This window comes from Coniophora puteana, assembly GCF_000271625.1.
Source record: "Coniophora puteana RWD-64-598 SS2 unplaced genomic scaffold CONPUscaffold_1, whole genome shotgun sequence".
In the NCBI taxonomy this organism is placed as follows: Eukaryota; Fungi; Basidiomycota; class Agaricomycetes; order Boletales; family Coniophoraceae; genus Coniophora; species Coniophora puteana.
Genome location: NW_006913053.1, coordinates 887,375 through 907,387, shown reverse-complemented (window position 1 = coordinate 907,387; position 20,013 = coordinate 887,375). Strand labels below are relative to the sequence as shown.

At 51.8% G+C, this 20,013-nt stretch overlaps 7 protein-coding genes across 7 annotated transcripts; 3 read left to right on the top strand and 4 right to left on the bottom strand.

Moving 5' to 3' along the window:
* Positions 1-648: 648 nt before the first annotated feature.
* Positions 649-2,292, top strand: CONPUDRAFT_160999 (uncharacterized protein; the record flags this gene model as incomplete). The annotated part of the gene is made up of 15 exons (XM_007764894.1): positions 649-699; positions 766-775; positions 834-853; positions 923-955; positions 1,015-1,111; positions 1,171-1,199; positions 1,247-1,277; positions 1,330-1,362; positions 1,418-1,494; positions 1,549-1,606; positions 1,668-1,766; positions 1,827-1,937; positions 1,990-2,030; positions 2,090-2,115; positions 2,175-2,292. 15 exons carry the CDS (start codon positions 649-651, stop codon positions 2,290-2,292), a joined length of 834 nt encoding a protein of 277 aa, XP_007763084.1.
* Positions 2,293-3,186: 894 nt separating this feature from the next.
* On the bottom strand, positions 3,187-5,819 carry CONPUDRAFT_140856 (uncharacterized protein; the record flags this gene model as incomplete). Its single annotated transcript, XM_007764893.1, has 16 exons — positions 3,187-3,266; positions 3,302-3,414; positions 3,481-3,564; positions 3,699-3,773; positions 3,976-4,017; positions 4,141-4,182; positions 4,503-4,528; positions 4,578-4,618; positions 4,679-4,789; positions 4,841-4,915; positions 4,979-5,069; positions 5,133-5,209; positions 5,258-5,290; positions 5,346-5,477; positions 5,538-5,627; positions 5,789-5,819. 16 exons carry the CDS (start codon positions 5,817-5,819, stop codon positions 3,187-3,189), a joined length of 1,143 nt encoding a protein of 380 aa, XP_007763083.1.
* Positions 5,820-6,392: 573 nt separating this feature from the next.
* CONPUDRAFT_133704 (uncharacterized protein) lies at positions 6,393-7,467 on the bottom strand. The gene is made up of 3 exons (XM_007764892.1): positions 7,237-7,467; positions 6,884-7,166; positions 6,393-6,824 (listed from the first exon to the last, which is right to left on the bottom strand). The coding sequence occupies exons 2-3, from the start codon at positions 6,918-6,920 to the stop codon at positions 6,562-6,564; spliced, it is 300 nt and encodes a 99-aa protein (XP_007763082.1). The 5' UTR covers positions 6,921-7,166; positions 7,237-7,467; the 3' UTR covers positions 6,393-6,561.
* Positions 7,468-7,557: 90 nt separating this feature from the next.
* On the top strand, positions 7,558-9,824 carry CONPUDRAFT_160998 (uncharacterized protein; the record flags this gene model as incomplete). Its single annotated transcript, XM_007764891.1, has 2 exons — positions 7,558-7,788; positions 7,863-9,824. 2 exons carry the CDS (start codon positions 7,558-7,560, stop codon positions 9,735-9,737), a joined length of 2,106 nt encoding a protein of 701 aa, XP_007763081.1. The 3' UTR covers positions 9,738-9,824.
* Positions 9,825-11,185: 1,361 nt separating this feature from the next.
* On the top strand, positions 11,186-11,842 carry CONPUDRAFT_148280 (uncharacterized protein; the record flags this gene model as incomplete). Its single annotated transcript, XM_007764890.1, has 1 exon — positions 11,186-11,842. One exon carries the CDS (start codon positions 11,186-11,188, stop codon positions 11,840-11,842), a length of 657 nt encoding a protein of 218 aa, XP_007763080.1.
* A 304-nt stretch (positions 11,843-12,146) lies between these two features.
* Positions 12,147-13,624, bottom strand: CONPUDRAFT_68768 (uncharacterized protein; the record flags this gene model as incomplete). The annotated part of the gene is made up of 13 exons (XM_007764471.1): positions 12,147-12,203; positions 12,259-12,299; positions 12,349-12,413; positions 12,544-12,604; positions 12,651-12,860; positions 12,909-12,941; positions 13,007-13,043; positions 13,100-13,128; positions 13,182-13,278; positions 13,342-13,374; positions 13,438-13,457; positions 13,515-13,524; positions 13,580-13,624. 13 exons carry the CDS (start codon positions 13,622-13,624, stop codon positions 12,147-12,149), a joined length of 738 nt encoding a protein of 245 aa, XP_007762661.1.
* Positions 13,625-14,834: 1,210 nt separating this feature from the next.
* CONPUDRAFT_148279 (Rgp1-domain-containing protein) lies at positions 14,835-19,333 on the bottom strand (the record flags this gene model as incomplete). The annotated part of the gene is made up of 6 exons (XM_007764889.1): positions 14,835-15,578; positions 15,630-15,763; positions 15,827-16,354; positions 16,419-16,649; positions 16,736-18,397; positions 18,502-19,333. 6 exons carry the CDS (start codon positions 19,331-19,333, stop codon positions 14,835-14,837), a joined length of 4,131 nt encoding a protein of 1,376 aa, XP_007763079.1.
* Between the last annotated feature and the right edge of the window lie 680 nt (positions 19,334-20,013).

Genomic DNA, 20,013 nt, shown 5'->3' with positions numbered 1-20,013 from the left:
TGAACAGCGATATCCTACTCAAAGGAGGGCTCGCCATTCGACGTTGTCGGGCCCAACGCCATACACGCCGGCTGTCCACTGCACATTCATACAACGCCAAGTCTCACCAATGTGGCACAAAAAACCCCTCTTTCATTTACTTTGTTCTTCAACTTGGACTTTGAAACTGGCGATTGACTTCGTTCAGCTTGTTCAAGGCTTTTGGGGGTGATAAGCGCTTGCAATGACGCTTCAGTGAGGTGTACAAGTAAGCACGATCACGGCCATCTCCGACATCACTCCCCGTCCTTGAGCTTGGGGCTCAGAGGTTGTCCAGTGACTCGAGGAACCACGCAACATGAGCATGGAACTGTCATACGCAAATATCACTGTACACGACACATAGTGCATGCTTCACCTCACAATATATATCTAAAGCACGGCGGACTTCAACGATGATCAGGATCATAGCACCATCATCCAAAATGCGCCGCCTGGCACCTATTAGTTGATCGTTGCTATAGGCAAAATGCTATACTCTTATGGACCCAGATGCTATTCTCTTATAAACTCATACTGGTTACACTCTAGGCGCTCTACCCTCTTCCCTCCCACCCGCCGAGTCCGACTGCTGAATCGAGCGTTCTGACCACGGCTTTGCTTTTTGTCATGCAGGACTGGGACGCGGATGCCGTTCTCCGAAGCTATCAGACCCGAGATGTAAGTTCTGATATGCCATGCATCTTTCACCTCGTAGATTTGGCTGAAATATCATCACCACGGTAGTACATCGGTGGTTCGTGCAAGCCAGTCTCTTGTGGCCATTTATACTGACACCCGGCTTGTAATTGTAGTGGCCATCACTGCATTCTGGGTAGGTTGCGTAATCGCGCACGTACTGTATCTGGGACGGATGACTCAACCACAGTACGAATCCTGGCAGTTTTATGACTACATGATTGAGCTCAATGCTGAAGTTCGTATTGCCGGTCGCTGCGTGGTCCCTCTCATAGCGAGTGCTCACATCCTGAACAGTGTACGTTTATGAGACATGCAAGATTAAGAAAGACCAAAGTGATCTACCTCTTGACGCGGCTGCTTCCATTTGCCGCTCGTGCCGCAAGGTTCAAGTGTACGTGCAGTCAACTCATATATTACTTTTATACATGCTCACAATATTGACATAACCAGATGACCTATCTGTTTCTCCAACGTTGACTGTGAGCACCACGTGTGAGATCATAAATCTCAGCTAACCATAATGAAGGAGTGCAAGAGGCTATCCAACGCGATGACTGGTACGCTTCATCCACCGAATAGAGAAAGCAGTCTCAAGTTAAAATCTCACAGGCCTCACCACCTTAATTGTGTTTCTTGCAGAAGGTGTGCATAGCCCTGGTCTGTCGGCTAACTTGAATTCCTCGCTCATCCCTCTTAGTCCTTTTCGCTTTGAGAACGTACGCCCTGTGGAGACGGAGCCGAGCTGTCCTCATTCTTTTAATAGTCTCGTTCGTGGTAAGCACATCTCACTGCAGTGACACGAGTTGTTATTGACAGCTTGTGGATCAGGTGGCCACCATTGGTTCGGTCGCGGCCTGGTACATCCCTGTTGGTGCAAAGACCACGAGTAAGAGAGGTGTCCAGCTGACAGAACAAAAGGGCTGACGAGCATGATGGGCGCACCATAGTAATATCCCTCCCCCGTTCGAGCGTCACCGGATGCGCCATTGTAACTTCAAGGGTCTCCTTAGCTTTGACATACTCGTTCTTGATTGCACTTGAAATGGGCACGTACGCGTTTCCTTCCTGCTGGAAAGCACATATAGACCTCCTGAGTCACTTTTCAGAACTTATCACTCTGAATGCCATGAGAGGTATCCGAGTCAGACGCGAAACACGGGCTCGGCTCATCGAAGTTCTGGTCAGGCATAACGTATTATACTACGTGTGTGGCTTGGGTGAGTGTTCCGTGAGCACACAAGTCTCATCTCACCTTTTTGTCTCTCGCAGTTTTTACGATCACCAACGTGATCATGGGCGTCGTGGAAAATGTACATCTTCACCGCATTTCTGTTAAACAGTGTGCTGACATTGATCCTTTATTTTCTAGTACGGGGACGTTGAGATATTCCAAGAGTGAGTCAATCTTTCGTGCATTATTAGTGCGTTGGTGGATCCCTCACACAACTGTAAAGCTTGCAGATCTACATCCATGCCATCCTGTCTACCCGTATGCATCGAATGCTATGGTTCAACAGCGAACACGACTCCGATGGGCTGGATGTCACAACTGCCACGGCAGAGCCTCAGTGAGCGACATGTCGCCACGAGAGTATCTAGTGCAGCTCCAGAGTGTACGTTGCTCAGTTGCAATTATTATCACACTTTGCCTGTCGCGCGTCAATGAAGAGGGCGTAAGGGTAGCATCGTGGCTGCGCCTAGACCGCCGCATGTCCATCGCACGTTTACCTCGATGTTTCGTTTTCGAAGATTTATATACTCGCACTTTCGTAGTAACTCCCTAGCAAACGATTGGCACTCGGTTCTCCTTTGAACCCCTTTGAACTCGTACGAGCACGTCGTAGCCCTCACTGGCTTCAATACTTACAAGGGGACAAGGACACTGTGGGAAGATGAAAGCGTTCAACACATGATTATTGCTGCACGTCACAGATGGACTGGAAGAAGGGAATAAAACCCACACCTACCTTATAACACTGCGGGAAATCATCGATTTTATCTAGGACGAAATCGGGAGGAGGAGGCAGTGAGATGAAATTACCTCCGAGTTTTGTGCCCCCTTTTGACACAGGAAAAGGTATTCTTTTAGCTAACAATTGCGAACATTTTGCGCTAGTAAAAAGTGCCGCTTACCATATTGGGCATCAAACTTTTAAATTTGGACATAATACTATCCATTCTCCGCTCCCAAGATCAAACCCCGAGGCAAAAATTTAAACTTTTCGGCGACTTTTCTTACAACAAAAGCTGTCCGGAAAAGGCTTTCATCGATCTGCCTTTTTCAACCACTGTTTTGTACTAGGAAAATCGCAATTTGTCTGCAGTGTAAGGTGTAAAGTGATTTTGTCATTGGATCCTTTATTTCGGAAACTCGCGAATTCAGAATAATATCACCAGGTTGCAATCTTCTCACCTGCGCTCACTGTCTTGTAACGCTCAGCGCTTGCCATGCATCGAGGACTCACTCTACCCGAGATTCTTCTCATCGTCGTTGATAATGTCAGTGAAACGGAGGTTGAAACTTGATAATGTCAATGGTACATCGCCTTCGCGTAGAGGGATGCAGGCTGGCAAGACTTACACGGGCCTACAGGATGTTTAGAAAGCCTGCCATCGACGAGCTCTGGTGTAACATGCGATTCGAGACAGTAATCAGCAGTCTCATTCCCCATCTGCTCATCCGCAGAATCATCCCTATTGGTCACAGATATTCAGGCTCCTGTATCGTACGTATCATTTCGCTAGCCTAGTACTGCCCACTTGACGTCATCTGACAACCCTCCTTCAGGCTCATATTCGATGGTAATTTCTCGCAGAGTATCCTTATGTTCGGAAGCGATACACCTGATGAGCTCGAAAAACGGGTCATCCAAATGAAACCGTGAATAATATAAGTGAAAGGGTCCACACAAGCCACAAATGGATGGTATTCGCGGAGTAGACGAGGAAAGAAGGCACTGTGGCTTATGTGGAGATACCTCAGCCTGGGAAACGTGGTCTTCACGCCTCCAGGTAGCCACGCGAGGACCTGGATGGCGCGGTCTTTCATGAATCTGCTTGAATAACAGCTCAAGGCCTTGATGGAAGAGGTGTAGCAATTTCATCCTATCGACATGGGAAAGTCGCCGAACACCTGCCTGATATAATGAGGGGAGCCTGGCCCAGCGTTGCCTTCGTCTATTTCTCAGGTTATTTCGACCCTTGGACATTCTCACACGCCCGTTCACATAGTGCTAGATCAGTCCGCCTCGTTACCGTATGTACACCTCTTGTTCCCGCTTCCTCCCTGCTTGGAGCCTTCATCACAAACGGATAAAATCTCTATCAGTCATACTTTGCTTCGAATACTGACTTGGCTCGTTCGAGTTGCATCTGTTACCTGAGTCAGCCATAGCCATAAAGGCAAGGTTGCCAACGTACATTTTCTGTTTGACGTCCATACTATCTCGCAACCCCGAGTTTCTGTAATTTAATCACATAAGCGAAACACCTCTACACGTACAATATATGTAAGCCGTGGTCTTATTTCACCATGGTCCGGTATGCTATTTCCAGCATCCATGCCATCTACTGGTTTGAGGATTCAAGCGAATTGTTATTTGCCACCTGAGCCCGGAATGTTGATACTGGATGTGAAAGGCTTTGCTCAATGTCAACTTGGTTTGTGCGCTTTAGTTGACAGAAAATTCGCGTAGAAATGACGCTTTGAAATGTGACCTGAATACTGAGATACCATTTCAGTACCGAGCGTCAAATCTCCAAGCATCCTATTTCATGATCACCTATCAATATATTCATTATAGTATTGCTACCGAACATGTTTAGCCATCATTATGAACTTTGAGCACATTACTCACCGGTCCACTAGCAATGTTAACAATGTTTGCAGTAGAAACCACTACATGAGACACATTGCCAGCTCAGTCGTGTCTCGTATCCAATGAAAGTGTCTTCTTACACGTAGATGTGCACACATAAAGGAGTGCATCCCTGTACAGAAGGTAGGCGAGTGTTGACTTCGTTGATCGGTAGTGACGGATCCACTGGTAAGAGATAAGAGATAACAAAACTAAAGCTATAAGAGGACAAAACACAATAAGAGATAGCACGCCAGACACACTCATTTCATACGCTACAAGGAAGCCAAATGCTATTGCTTCTGTCTTATTTGCCGTGAAATTGCAAGTTCCGGGCCCTGTTTAAAAAGTAGGGATATTAATAGCAGCTCAATGTTTAGTTGGCAACCAAGGATAGATACATAAGTTTTTCTCGGGGCCCACATTTCCGACAACTCCATTCGTGTTGATTTCAAGTTGATATACCAGAGCCATAGCTGCACCGGCAAAGGCCTGAAAGAACACCATACCATTATTACAAGCGATCCACGAATCAGGTGTTGGGGTGTCGCTCACCAATGAAAGTACTCCCATCAAAGTGGCGAATCGTCGACTGCAATTCCAAAGCGCCCAAGTGCGTAGAAGTAGGAGACCTAATTCACATGTCAACAATATCGAGTCATCGGCGTTAATCTCAGGACCTTCGGCAGAGCATATGCTAATGATATGTAATACTGCGTTACTAGAGATCAGCTTCATTGATCGAGGTTGCGGGTGAGCTCGCCTGACTGTTTGATGAGATTGCAGGCTGGGCTCGAATGCACTGCATCCAATTTTCTAGGTCATGCTTTGTCAGAAATATGCGCATTAGTAGAGTACATACTGCTGCAGCTGGTTTGAGAGCGGCCGATTCCAGCGCAGCTACATAGGTTGAGTGAGTGCATATGGGTTGGTGAATTCAAAATATCACGAACAATATACGGTCAGAATCAAACCAGGGAAGGGTAGGTACCGCGCCAAGACAAACAAGTAACGCCCCAATCCCCATTTTGACCCCCATACCCATCTTACCTACAAAAGCCGTTTAAGAGGATGTCGCTGTTTGAGATATTTTCACACCTCTTCGTCTAACGTAATGCAGTAATCAAATACCTGATGATGATGGAGAGGAAAAGTGGAGGAGACAGGTAAGTGTGCCGCGGCTTTCTCTTGCCATGACTACGTGTACGCACCAGAACTACCAATCCAGCTACTGTTCACCATCTTGATTGAGCGCACATGAACCTAGAAGGAAAGAGAAGGAGCACTGACAGTTGGCATACTATGAATAAGATAAGTACATATCCCTCACGCATTAGTAACCATAATATTCACCGCATTGGACTGTTTTCCGTACGCAACGAAAGTAAATATGCTCATGGACGACGGACAGAGCTTGTTTCCTGTATGGAAGGGTAACAAGGAAATCAGAGTAGGGAGTCCGAGAAAAAAGACCTGCGCGACATTCTGCTTTTGACCTCGTCGTAAGCTTGAGATGCATCATGGTCTCGGCCTGATGAAAGCTCAAGCACGGGCATGATGCACATGGGTCGGAATTTGGACTCCAAGTCCATCAGTGCGGAAAGGCACCGTGCGATTGGTACAGACGCACCTCATGGCCGATGAGGATCACGATGGAGTTGCGAGCTGCACAGCTCTCATCAGCATCACTGCGGAAATCAATAGCATTACAGCATCTCATGGAGCCACCGGATGTATAGCCGCCCGAGTTTACCTAATAAAACCCTTCGCCGTGCCAAAGCCGCCATGAGAGAGGAGATTCGACGACTTAGCCTCACAGTTTGCAATGTAGGATGATGTACCCTAGTTTACTATCAGCATATCCAGAAGTAAGTTTCAGTGTAACGGGCGGGGTTTCAGAGCTGCCAATCGGCTTCTCCGGAGTGCGAGGCGAAGGGTGTGACAGAAGCAGAGGGGGATGCGTCAATATTGTATACTGCCTTAGCTAGATTGATACAGGATTTGGGGAGCTCAGGGAGCAGTCCGTTGCCGACAAGGTTGGAAAACCGGGGGACTCGGTATGTATGTCAGGGGGCGCTGAGTGTAGAGATGGCACATCATGAGCCTCAGGCAAGGGTTGTGGTGATCTCCATGAATTCGGGGAGCAAGTGAGGCCCGCAACGGGAAGTGTAGCCTTGCTATGCGTAGATCTGGAGAACGTATACAATACGATGAACTTGGCGTTATCCCCGATCATATCGTATGATGCTACAAGCGTATCGCTACTCAGCGATCACGTCCGTGCCCAGCAAAGAGCCGCAACGTACCTCTTGTTGGTTTTCGCGCCAGAATTCGTGTCGCCATAAAATCCCATCTCTTCAGCCTATCTCCACCAAGCTGCCCTCCCTGTCATTCACCGCAACTGCACCCTTGAACGAGAGCTCTAGCCCTTGCTCTAATTCTACGCGTGTCCTCATTGTTCTCGGTATTCTCGCGTCCGGCCCAAGTTCATCATGTTCATCATGTTCTTTAGTTTCATTGTCAAAGCTGGTCATCGTTTGGACGGTGAGTCAGTGTAACTGACCAGAGGAGGCCGTACTATCATCGAACCTTGGCACAAAGAATCTCCAAGTGTGAGGACTAGCTACTAAAGCAGGCAACGGAGAGGAAGAAAACGCACCAGAGAGTAGTTATGCATCCATATAGACCCTGTCATATCCTAACCTCCAGTCGCCTGTGATATGCCAGTACTTGGTCGCGAGTCGGTGGCAAACAGCGAGCAAGGTTCGAGTTCCCGTGAGGTGGCGAGAGCGCAGGCAGGTCGGCGTAGACGTGCAGCAGGTGCGGACAATGAGGCCATGGTCAATGAGGGGTGGCTATCGATTGTCGGAAGGAGGTTGACGAAAGCAGGAGAGAGGTTGGACGAGAGCAGGGCCTGTTTGTCGCTGTGTGCAAATGGCGTCGCGCACAGATCGACCTCTTCTCCTACGTTCAAGTTCAAATGGACAAAGCGCTCTCGCTCCCAGAAATACGACTCCAGATATGCTCTCAGGTTGCCTCACAAGATACCCTCGCCAATCTCGCCCGAACGTCGACCTTGTTCCGGGATCCCGCGTTGGACTGGCTCTGGTCAGGTTCGGAACTTACGCACACGTCAATATCCCACATCCGCCATGTTATCGACCCCGACGCTATCATAGAAGGTAAAGAATACCCGCAATATGGAATGATTGTCAGTAGACAATTCTCATCCCATATATTGATCATGCTGATCGCCGAGGATACACTGGACTTTTCCCTACTTAGGTGGACTTGAATCTCAACCCCGAAGATTGGGATCGCATCCTCTTCTATACAAAACGCATCGTATTTATGTCGATAGACCCCAAGACCTACACGGAACCCCGCTTACGTCACCCAGCGCTCTTGAAGCTGTTGTCGTCTCCATCGAGCCTTGATACGGCATTCCCAAGGCTCCGACACATCATCGCAGGCAAGACTAACAGAACCGAGGATCTTCGCGCATCAACCCTCTTCTTTTCTTCTCGACTTCTCTCCGTTGACATCATCTGCAACCCAGACAATGGGCTGATGGTCAGGGATGCTCTTCTAGAGCGGTGCCCATCTCTGCAGCGCCTGAGCGTGCTAGATGAGCACCAGGCTTCCGATCTGCCTGCCTCTATGACGTTGATATCCTCCACAGTCGTCCGTCTTCATATGCTCTCGGCGCTACTATGCTACAATCTCAGCTGGCAAGCTCTTTCGGATATCTCTCGTTCATCGCATCTCCGCCATCTCGTTCTCGCCAACCAGGACTGGAACGAAACCAAGAAGAGCTCACCCGTTCCTAAACCCGCAACCCTTCCGTTTCCGTGTCTTCAAACCCTGGAACTAAGCCCTCCTAATGCAGAATCTGCCGTAGAGCTACTGCGTAGACTTGAAGTTATTCCTCGCATGGTCAAGATATTTGGTTTGGAGCTGTCCATCACCGTCGATGAGATGCAAGAAATGTTCATCATCCTGTCTCAGGCCCCCAGGACCTACCTAGAAGAGCTGATTATAGACGCTAAGCACTCTCAAACGGACGCGAGAGGCATAATCACGATGGATACACTTAGGCCGCTCTTGCGCCATGGCCAACTTTGCCACCTTTCCGTCGACGTTCCCCACTCTATATCGCTCTCGCCGGAAGACGTCCGGGAGCTCGGTCAGGCCTTCCCACGTCTTGATACGATCCGCTTTGATTCGTCCTCCGACTCTTCAATGTTATTGGACTGTGTCCTGGCGCTGTCCTGCGAGTGTCCCAGACTGGCTGACATTACTTTTCCTCTCGATTTCTCTGTCCAAACCACGCCATCCACATACTCGAATTCACCGGATAAACCTTCACGCCTTCAACGCGCCCATCTCTTCATGGCAGGCGGGGCGGATGTCGGGATGCTCGCTCAAACGGTTACAGCACACTTTCCGTTCTTAACGACACTCATTGTGGACGAAGGAATGCGTTACAGAAACGATGTGGGCGAGGATTACAAAGTAGTAACAAGAGCCTGCGTTGCGCCCCTTCTGCAGCTCAGCGGGCTTCGAGTCCTGTCGCTTAATCTCGAAGGAGTTTTCAAACTCACAGATACCGATGTTATACAGGTAGCCGAAGCGCTCCCGCGCCTCAATCGTCTAGATATTGGCGGTTGGTCGTCTGACTCGTCCAGCCTCGGGGTCGCCTTCGACACAGTGATTGCAGTGACAGATCTCTGTCCAGACTTATCTGAACTTACAATTTACGTTGACACCACCGACGCCTTCAGCAGGTCTACTCTCGAGCAGCGTCTTGAGGCTCGGCAGGGCCGCCGAAACCAGATTTTAACGAAGCTCAACGTGCTACACACGAGAGTCAAGGGCAAGATCCTCGGCGATTTTGTTATCCTCCTGGCGGTCGTCTACAAGAATCTCGGCACCATATCTGTTGGCACATCCGTCTACTTACGTCCAGCGTTCTTTCTCGTGGATGAACTACTCAAGGAGATTCGGAGGGTGGATTCGAAGTATGAAGAGATAGGTGTGCAGGACATTGATTGGCTGCGTGGGATGCTGGAGCCCATCATCGAAAAGCAGAAGAGGCCCCGTGTAGACTTCAATTTCCCAGATTTGAAGATAGACCCTACCGAGTATGAATCAGATTGATAAGAACGTTGACATACCCATACCTTCGTCTATCTACTTATGCACCAAAATGTACGACTACTTCTAGCGCGTCTGTGCACATCTACCACCAGGTCAAAGTGCCATCACCTTGGCACAGCCGCGCTAATAGTGAAGGTCAAATTATGTCCCCGTGGTTCTTGCAGCTTGGAGGCAGCCTCGTGGTCTCCCCGAAGCCACCCGTGTTATTGCCGCCGCTATCACCGTCCTGGACACATCCCCTTGCTTCCGACCATCACTACGGCGTCGACATATCGACTAGCCATGCATCCGGCACTCAGACTGACTGAAATCCTCGAAGAGATTTTCTCCCGTATAGGCGACATTAATCCCTACGAACCGTTTGCTTTTAGTTACCCTCCTCCCTCGCGCAACAACACTCTAGCCCATCTCGCCCGCACATGCAAGGGTTTCAAGAAACCTGCGATTGATGAGCTTTGGTCGAAGGTTTCTGCCTGCATGATATTCGAATGCTTGATACCTCATTTGCTTGTCATGTGGGAAGAAGGAGACCCAGACCCATATGGATGGCGACGGTACGCCGTGAGCAAACCCTGGATAGTAAGTTTCATGCGTTTGACATGCCACCTTTATGATCCGCTCTCAACCGGCGTCTCTGTTTCTCCTTAGGCAGACGTTAGGCCTCTGTCTATCAGCGAACAGCTCAATGTCATGGGGTACACTACTTCCATTCAAAATTTGATCTTAGATTCTTTCGGTGGGATGGCCATTGCACCACTAGCCCTTCGCGCATTGCTTTCTCTCCCCGGAGGTGTCAAAGCTTCCTTTCCCCGACTTCGTCATGTACGACTTGGTCACTATCTTCCATCGCTTCTTCAAGAGTACCTTCCCTTTACTTCTCACGTAGTAATTATCGATGTGGACTCTTTTAGCCTTGATGGCGCTGTCATGGAACTTGTCAGTAACATCACGGCTCGCGAAGGGCCGCCAGTTCAAGGGATGAATCTATCCTTTGTGCATGCAGGAAGCGATCACAAAGAAGAGGAACCCCGGACTCTACCATCTACTTTCTCCGAGGCTATCATGCGCTGCCAACGCCTTCGCACATTCAGGTGCTCTGAAGTGGACCAAGCAACTCTGTTGTACCTGAGCCAGCTTTCCTCACTCATCTCGCTCGAGCTGAAAGTTCTTTACAATGTCCGCCATACCCCCACGTTACAATTCCCATCTCTCCAGCTACTCAAGCTGGACTTTCGGATGTTCCTCTATTCCGTGTTCTTCATCCAATCTTCATCTACAAACTCGCTCGCATACCTTCTTCCATCGAGGTACGGACCGACGAGCAACCGGCCTCTCAATTATCTGCCCGCTTATTCAAGATATTATCTGGGCATTCCGGAGGCACGCTACAAACGCTTACACTTCACCACCACCAACGTCCATGGCAGCCCGTCAACGACCCGCCCATCATGATAGGGACCATCCAGCCTCTCCTGAAGTTCACTAGCATGCGAGTCCTCGATTGGATCTTCCCAGGGCAGGTGCACCTGACGGACGCAGACGTGGCGCATATCGCTGAAGCATGGCCGCTCCTTGAGCAGCTGCGCATCAAGTCACTTTCCAGGGACTACGTATCTCCTGCTACTCTGAGCAGCGTGTTCGTCGCAGCTCGGCAGTGCCCTCGCTTGGAGCGCCTCACGCTACCCGTCAATGTGTCACGGCTGCCCAACATGGCGGGAGAGCCGTTTTACCACACGGAGGACTCGGAGTTTCGCCACGAGCACATTAAGGTGATCGAGCTCGGAACATGCTTCGTTGATGCGACGAGGCTGGCTGCCATTGCAAGCACGTTTGCACAGGCGTTCCCTCGCCTGAGGTCAATACAGCTGGATTTGCCTATAGCTGAGGAAGATATAGTAGACGACTCTGACGTGGGATATCGGACGTTTGGCGGACGGCTTTGCACCGCCATACAGACTTTGCGTCAGGCTAAAGAGAGCGGACGAATCGCCTCGTGGACAGACGAAGGAACACTGAAGATCCTCGTTCGCTACTTTGAGGCTTCGTGGGATACGGATAGAAGAGGAGAGTACAATAGCTGCGACGAAGTCCTGTCTTACCTCTGAGTATTATACTCTCGGATATTGGAGGCTTGATCCTGTGCGTTCAATGTCCTGAGACACATTATATTTACAGAAATAAAAGAATATTGTGTCGTGCTTGGAAATATACTACCAATGCGTTAGGCTATCTGCACACGTATGTAAGAATTCACGTTAGTCATCCGGGTTTACTGCCTGAAAAGTGGATACGGATTGCGAGAGATCCTGGCTGGTCCGAGAATCGTAATTTCTCCGTAAGCGAAAGAAAATCCGGGTGGAAAGAACACTATGGATAACAACTTGAAGACTGAAGGCACTCGTCAGAATATTAACCTCCATGAGTCCTAGACAGAAAATACCTGTCGGCATACTCGTTGAAGTATCGCTGAAAAACTTATCAGTTTTTAAGCACATTGAATCCAAGGAGACCTAGTGCACACCGGTGCCGTAACCATGTTGACAATATTTCCAATTGTAATCACTAAAAAATAACTTTGGTACCATAAATGAAAGAGGTAAGAATTACTTACAGATCATGATGGTCACATACAGCAGCGAGTCTCGATACAGCGACCGGATAAGCTGAGAGTCGCTCCTACGAAAATGATGAAGCCAACGATAGATCATAAGAGAGATTAATGCTGAGAACGTCAGATACTTGACATACTCAAATAGAAATATTATCTGGAGGCTCACTTAACTCGTATAACACCAGGAAGACATACTGGAATGAATCAGACTTAACCGTCAAGGTAAAGTTGCAAGCCCATGGCCCTTTCGTAGGGCCTAACATCAGAGGGTAGGCAAGGTATTTGGTACTAAAGTCACGTACATGGGTCGATTCCACGAACATATTCGCCTTCAAAATGAATAACTTTAGGAGCTATAAGTGCAGCTATGACAAAACTCTTCGCCGTTTTAATTTGGATGTAAAGAGCGAAAATTGATGTGGAGGAAAGGCTCACAATAGCCATCACAAGCAGGAGAACGAGCAGAGGACGACTGCAGTCCCAAAATACCCACACACGTAGTAACAACAGACCTATCATTTTCATCAGAAAGATATATATTTGGGAGGAAACTAGCGCACCCTCAGCTGCTATAATGCTGATCATATGTAGGGCTACCAATGAAAGCGTCAGAAAACCATTAGCGATATTCATCTGCATGTGTTTGGAAAATCCGTACGATTGGATGCCTGTCCAACCTGGTACCAGTCGCTGCACTTCAGGGATTTTAAATACAGTCAGACTATCTCTCACAATAAAGTATCTCACTTACCCACTCAAAAGCTGCCGCCTTCATCGCAGCTGAAATATGTAAGTTAGACGTGTTGCTATTTTTACGTGAAACTGAGGCTTACAGCTGACGGTTAGAGCTACTGCTGGAAAAGGAGAATACCGTGCAAACATAAAAGTAACACGTCCTATATCCCATTTACGCCCCCAAACCCAGGCTGCCTACAAATAGCTGGAGTTAATGTAGTCAAAGAACTTAGTACGACCTCAAGTATGACCCATTACCTCGTTTTCTACTGTGATGCAATAATCGAATACCTACCAAAAAGGTGATATGTTAGGTAAGGAGCGATAACTTGCATTTCAAAAATGCATACTCACCAAAATCACTATCGCTGCTACTATGAAGCATGAATCCCATGTGAGAAATATACGTGAGATCGTACCCATGGACCTACAGTTGGCATACTAAAGGAGAAAATGAGCCATGCCTCATGAAATATAGGCTAAGAAGTCTGCTCACTGCTTGGGATTGCTTTCCGTAGGCATCGTCGATATAAATACTCATGAAGGAAGAGTCGACGAGAGCAGGCTGTAGCTTTGCTTGCGACTTTCCGAGGCTAAAGCAGCTGAGGTGGATAGTTGGTCTCGAGGTTTAATTATCCAGATTATACTTATATACATATTCTTTTCGCTCAGCGTAGCAACGGTTCACCGTTCTCGGATCCGATAGAGGTCCAAAATGTGCTCTGAAACTTCTGATGATCATTCAATACCCAGCATCCGTGAAATCAAAACCCCGGACTGCGCTTTAATGTTTTTGTTTGTAACACTGTCTTTCATTTTCTGTTTTCATGGGTCCTCCCTTATGCCATATCTACTTGTAAGTAATTGGCTATCCCCGCGGCAGAAAAACTCGCTCAAGGCCCGACCCCGGTCATATCGCACTATTGCTTGAGATCAGGATATGAGAGGCTTGAATCTGAAGATGAGGTTGTCAACAATAGGATGACCCAAGGCACCTAATTATGTCTCGGCGCTCTAAGTCCTTCACGACGAAGAGAGTTGGCTTATATCGCAGAGTTCATCATTTTAATAATATGATTGCAAACTCTTGGACGTGATAGAAACCGTGTTTCAGATTTCCATTATGATGCCCCCCGGTGTGATGGAGAGATGTGTGCTTGCGATTGGGGTTTTGGGAGAGTGTGGAGGCATAAGTACTATAATTATGTTGTGCTATCAAGTATTTTGTCTACTTCATAATGCTGGCTTTTGCAGTCTTTGAGCCCCGGTTTCTAAGCATGTAGAACAGGTACACCACATCCTTCTGGCCGATTCGTGCTTCGTGAATTTTGTTAGATACTCTTGCACTGACAGTAAAGTATGCTCTTCGTACTGCGGCGGCCGAACTAACTGATCAAGAGTGCTAACATGCCTGCTTGCGTTTGCGCACGCTGTCACGGCGGGCCCATAAGCGCAATGATATTAATACTACAATCCAGAATGCTGTCCGCTAGTCTACAGGCATGCCTAGCGTACCCAAACCTACTGAGCGCATAGTAAACTTACCTTCAAGATGTGCCATGACGGATCCTGTCGTATTCATTATCTGGTTGACATGAGATGCTGACCCAGCGCGAGCCCTCCACTTTCTGAATCCCAACAGACTCCACTTCGCTACGGATGTGGGCTGGGCCCCTGATATACAATGTACATCGTACGAGGCTATGCGGTGTTCCATCCATGCGGCACCCAAAAAAGAGTTCCAACGTGATCTAAACATCGAACACAACGTCCATCGCCTTAAACGCCGTATTCCCCGGCCACACAGCGATCGGCACCTCGCACTCGACCGTCTCCGCCCTAACCTCGACCCACGCCTTCTCCGCCTTCTCCGCATCCCGCTGCGCCTCGCCGCCCGCGGCAGCGCGCGAACCAAATATCCCGCCGTGCTCCCCACCCTCGACGTCGTCGTCGTTATCGTACTCGTCCCCGTCGTGATACTCCACTTCGCTCGTGCCCAGCAGCGACGACATCATCCACGCCGTCCAGCCCGTCGCAGCAGCAGTAGCCGCAGGGGGCGCTGCAGGGTCCGGTGGGGCTGGGAGCTCGAGCGGTGCGAGTGTGCGCGGGGCGCGCCACGAGGCGCCCCAGCGTGCGTCGCTCCCGTGGGCGGTCGCGTCGGTATCGCGGACAAGGTGTTTGAGTCGGACACCGGTTTGGGAGGACTGGGATGTAGGAGAGGCGACGGCTACGAGAAGGCAGAGGCGGACGCGCCATTGCAGGCCACCTGGCTTGGGCTGTTGGGGAGCTGGTGTAGTTTGGGGAGCGAGTTCGGCGCCGACGAGGACCTGGAAGGCGGGGGAGGCGTCCGAGGGGATGTTGAGTGTGAAGGTGGTGCGTCGCGAGCCTGCGACGAAGGAGGCGTAGTGCTCTGCGTGTACCCGTCGAGCAGAACGAGCTGATGAGCCAGCGAGCGAGGAAGGTAGGGCTTCGTGTGCTTCGAGGAAAGCTGAGAGCTGCGGTATATGAGCAGGATGAACCCGAAAGGTCCGCTAGAATAGACGCACAGAAAGAACTTTTGCTCGACTTGTACGCTCGTTGAGCTCCACTGCGCCAAGAATAGTCTCCCCCAACCTGTACGCAGACTTGGTGAACGTGAGCACGGCAACCTTGACACCGTCCTTGGTCACGTCGTACGACGCTGCAAACACACTATACTTAGCTCCTCATGCCCACTCAACCGCGGCATGCTCCCTAAACGCACCTTTCCTCGGATTTCGCGTCAAAATCTCCACCGCCTCCCTACACCCTTTCAGCCCACCTCCGCCATCCCTACCGCCCTCCGCAGCTTCACCTTCAAGCTCAAGCTCAAGCTCGCGCTCCAGCTCCATAGGTGTCCTCGGTGTCCTTGGAGTCCTCCCACCCGACTCATCCTCCTCGTCTCCGCCAGCGCCCGATCCATGGACACCCAAATGAGCCCGAGACGAAGGCCGCGAACACGACGCCAGCAGCTTCGTGCCGTACTCTCTCAGGTCCGCCAGCGACCCAGTCGCACCCGGTGCGCTGCCCAGACCCTTTCCGTCCGCACCCGACTTGCCATTCTGCCCCTGTCCCGCAGACGCAGGAAGTATTGCAGACGGTCTTGGCCGGTGCGTCGGCTTCGAAGCTGCCTTACTGCCGGACCCAGCAGTGCCGGTGCCATTGGTACTGCGCTCCGTAACTGTAGCCGCCACGGGCCGCGCCCGGTTCGTGACGGGCCAGAGAAGGTCGTACGGTCGCGGAACTCTGCCCACTATCCGCCCCGCCCCGCAGTATCAGTGTCTGCCCGCAAGAATAGATCGCGAGGAAAAGCGCACCGGCAACGTGGTTGTACACCCTCACGGGTACCTTCATCACCCGGCTCACGCTCGCCTGCGAGCCGCCAGGACTCGGCGGAGGATTGTGAGCGGCAAAGAGCCCTCGGGGTGGCGGGAGCGCGGGCGGTGCGGATGCGCGACACGTGCCGACGACGAGCTCGTACCCGAACCGGAGTGCGCGCCCGCGGAATGTCGGTGGGAGGTTCGCCGGGAGCGAGATGGAGTAGGTATCTGAACGCATGCGATACGCACGGGCATGAAGAGTATAGTCAGCCACACTGAAGAAAAAAGATGAGGGGCGAGAAAGAAACACGCACAGGTCCTCGTCTCTCCCGGCGCGAGCGCCAGATCCACCGCGAGCATCGCAGGCTGCACCTCGAACGTCGGCAGCGGCGCCTCCGCGTCCACCTCCACGTCCCCCGCTCCTCCTCCCGCACCACCACCCCTCCCAAACAGCCCATATCCACCACCTCCACTGGCACCACTCACTACTGCACTCTCCGCCTTCGCCAACCCGATCCCCAGACCCACACCCGGGCTCGACGTCAACGCCGCCCTGGACCCCTCGAAACTTGGCGGCCGACTCCCAGCCGAAGACGCCGGCGCACTAACCACACTCGCCACACTCGCATTCGACAAACCCCACCTCCCCCCGCCCAAGCTCAAACTCGGCGAACTCTGATGCCCATGCCCGCCCGCGCTCGAAGCCGACGCAGACGCATACGCCGACGGACTGAGGAGGGACAGCAGCCCGCCCGTCAACGACGCCGACCGCCCGTGTCTCTGTCTTCTCGGCGAGCCCGGTGGTGTACCCGGCAACGACATCGACATCGAGGGACTGGATCCAGATCCGAATCCAGAGTGAGAGTTAGAGCCAGATCCAGATAACAAACGCCCAAGGTCCATCGACCCCCCGCCTAACACCGCGCGCCGCGCGAGACGCCGGCGGAGCGCGGCGAGGGCGCGGGGGTCGCCTCCACCCATACCGCTTTCCCCGCCTACGCCCTCGCGAGTGGTGCCATCGGAGTCGGACTCGGGGGCGAGAACGAGTGTGCCAACGAGCTGTGCGTAGGAGTAGAGGATGAGCGCCGAGTCGGGGTGTGCTTGCTGAGCTTGCGTTTGTGCAGATGCGATTCCGCTGGCTTGTGAGGCAGAAGACGAAGAGGGAGGAGGCTGCCGTGCAGAGGCTGGAAACGTCGCGCCCGTCGCCGTATGCGGCGGCTGAGGAATAATCCCTGGGCTCGGGAACGCTCTCCCCACCACACCCCCATTTCCATTCGCAGTCGCATAAGACGAGGCCGGGAAGCTGGTCCCAGACGCCGCAGTCTTCGGGACCATCACCGGCGGTGGTGGCCCGCGCACAACGTGCGCCCGCGTGTGCCCATGTGTATCTCCGTTCAAGCTGATCACCCCGTTCCCGTTCCCATTCGTCTTCGTGTTCCCATTGATCGCGGTTGAGAACCCTCCATTGGCTTCAGGGATTGGAGAAGGCGAATGCGAATGCGACGCGCTTGCCGGACTCGGCCCGGGGCTCTCCGCAATCGGATCCAGCCCTCCGCCTCCCGCGCCACGCCCAAGCGAAGACGTTGAGCTCCCCGCCGTAGCTGCATGTGTCCCGTTCACCGATTGCAAGCTCGACGTGGACGTCGCTGAAGATGTGCCAGTCGTAAAATTTGGATATGGTGACTGCGTCGAGAGTGGTGACGGCACGGTCGACGCGGAGGCGGTAGAGGCGGGCGAGAGCGGGGAGCGGGTGCGCGGCGTGTGGTTGAGCGTTTGAACGGAGAGGTAGGAGGAAGGCGTCGATGAGGGGTGTGCGGAGGCAGGTCCGGCCGATGGGGTGCTGGACGACGGGGAGAAGGAAGAGAGATCGAGCGAGCCGTCGAGGACGGACTGTTTGCGCGCGTGAGGATGCGAAGCGGGGAGGGGGAGGGTGGATGTGCGTGAGATGGAGGGGCGAAGGATTGGGAGCGAATGACCTGGGTGAAAGGGGGCGTGAATATATGCGCGTAGGCAAAGGCAGAAAGGGCGCGAATGTTGTTCAAAGATGTATCCAGATGCCAATGAACCAGAGACAACTCACCAGCAGCAGAACTTGTCCCGGTTTCACTCCCATACTCACTCGCCTTTCCACTCGGCACGACCGACTCCTCCCCCTTCACCACCTCCACAAACTGCGATCCAGAATTTGGAATATCCACCGACAGCGACCTCGCCTTCGCCTTCCCCCCTACTCCCAGCAATGCGCCCTCGACCTCTCTCTCCTGAACCTCTCCACCCCTCCTCTTGATCCCTTTTCCAATCAAACCCCGCCTCGTCGGCACCACCACAGTCCCACCTCCCTTCCCATTCCCGTTCCCACTCCCAGAGCCCTCAGCCCCCGCGCCAACCGACTCGCTCCGAGTCCTTTGCATCGCAGCACCCCCCGCACTCGTCCCCGCCGAACGCGCGCTCATCCCAGGCGACGTCGGCGGCCTCGCGAGCGGCGCCGAGCTAACAGAGTGCGCATTCCGGCGATGCGTCATGTGTCTCCCCGCGACGCGCGAGGCGGGCGTGCGCGGTGTATGCGGTGTATATGGTGTATTGGGCGTTGGCGTCGGTGTTTGTGTCGGCGTGAGTGTGGACGGATAAATGTTGGGCGTATTCGGCGCGCTGGCTTGGGGTGTGCTTATGCCTAGACCTTTTGCGTTCGTATGTGACTCTGGAGTGCCCGGGGCAGTGCCATTGAGGCTGGCGGTAGAGGCATTAGCAGATGTAAACGCGGTCCCAGATGTGGAGTTCGAGCTGGGAGTGCGTATGTTGGTGAAGGCGATGGTGACAGCGAGGGTCTCGCCTGCGAAGAAAGACGCCTGTGCTGGTGTGATAGAGACTCGAATTGGTGATTCATCGTGCGCAAGGAGGGCGTTGTACGTCATAGTGTTCTAGCTCGTTTTCGCTGGTGAAGGTTTGAAGTGGTGTTCGAGAGCGTGTCAGGTCCCTCGAGGTAAGTTGATGGTTCTAATGCAGTTCTGGGTTCGTGCCGTGGATGACGATAAGGACGGTGCCGTTGTTCGGGTAAAGGAGCGCCAGAGAGTCGATGTTTACGTAGGGATACAGAACGGCGAGAAGAGATGATGAGGACACGTTTACACTGTGTGATGCTGAAAAAATAACAAGGATAGCTATAAATACGGCCTCTCAGATGAGCAACAAAGGCACTCACAGACACGGCCAATTGATGCTATCCCCAGAGAATATGAAACAGTTCGCACCCCTTGTTGAGGTTGATTGGATAGGCCCTTCTACGAACAGGTTATGAATGCGGCTATAAGGTGACAATGAGGCTGTTTTGTCAGCCAGGAGAGTGTATGGGATGCGAGGAGATGAGAAGAAAAACAAGATGAGAAGACAAGAAACGCTATTAGAGTACAGAAGAAAATCTGAGGAACGAGGAGGTCGGTGAGGACAGGGTCGGGATTCTCGACCCGACCCGATGAGCCGTGGATCCTCATCCCACGTGGCTCCCCATTACGGAGGCACTTTCTCGCAATCCATTTAGGGCCGACACTTCGATTGTCGCCCACACGCGTCGTTTCGTCTCTGCAATCATCACTTT

Coding starts and splice junctions, on each gene's coding strand:
- CONPUDRAFT_133704 (XM_007764892.1), bottom strand. CDS start 6,920: ATGGCGACACGAATTCTGGCGCGAAAACCAACAAGAG. Junction 6,825..6,883: donor GGCGCGAAAACCAACAAGAG/GTACGTTGCGGC, acceptor ATACGCTTGTAG/CATCATACGATATGATCGGG.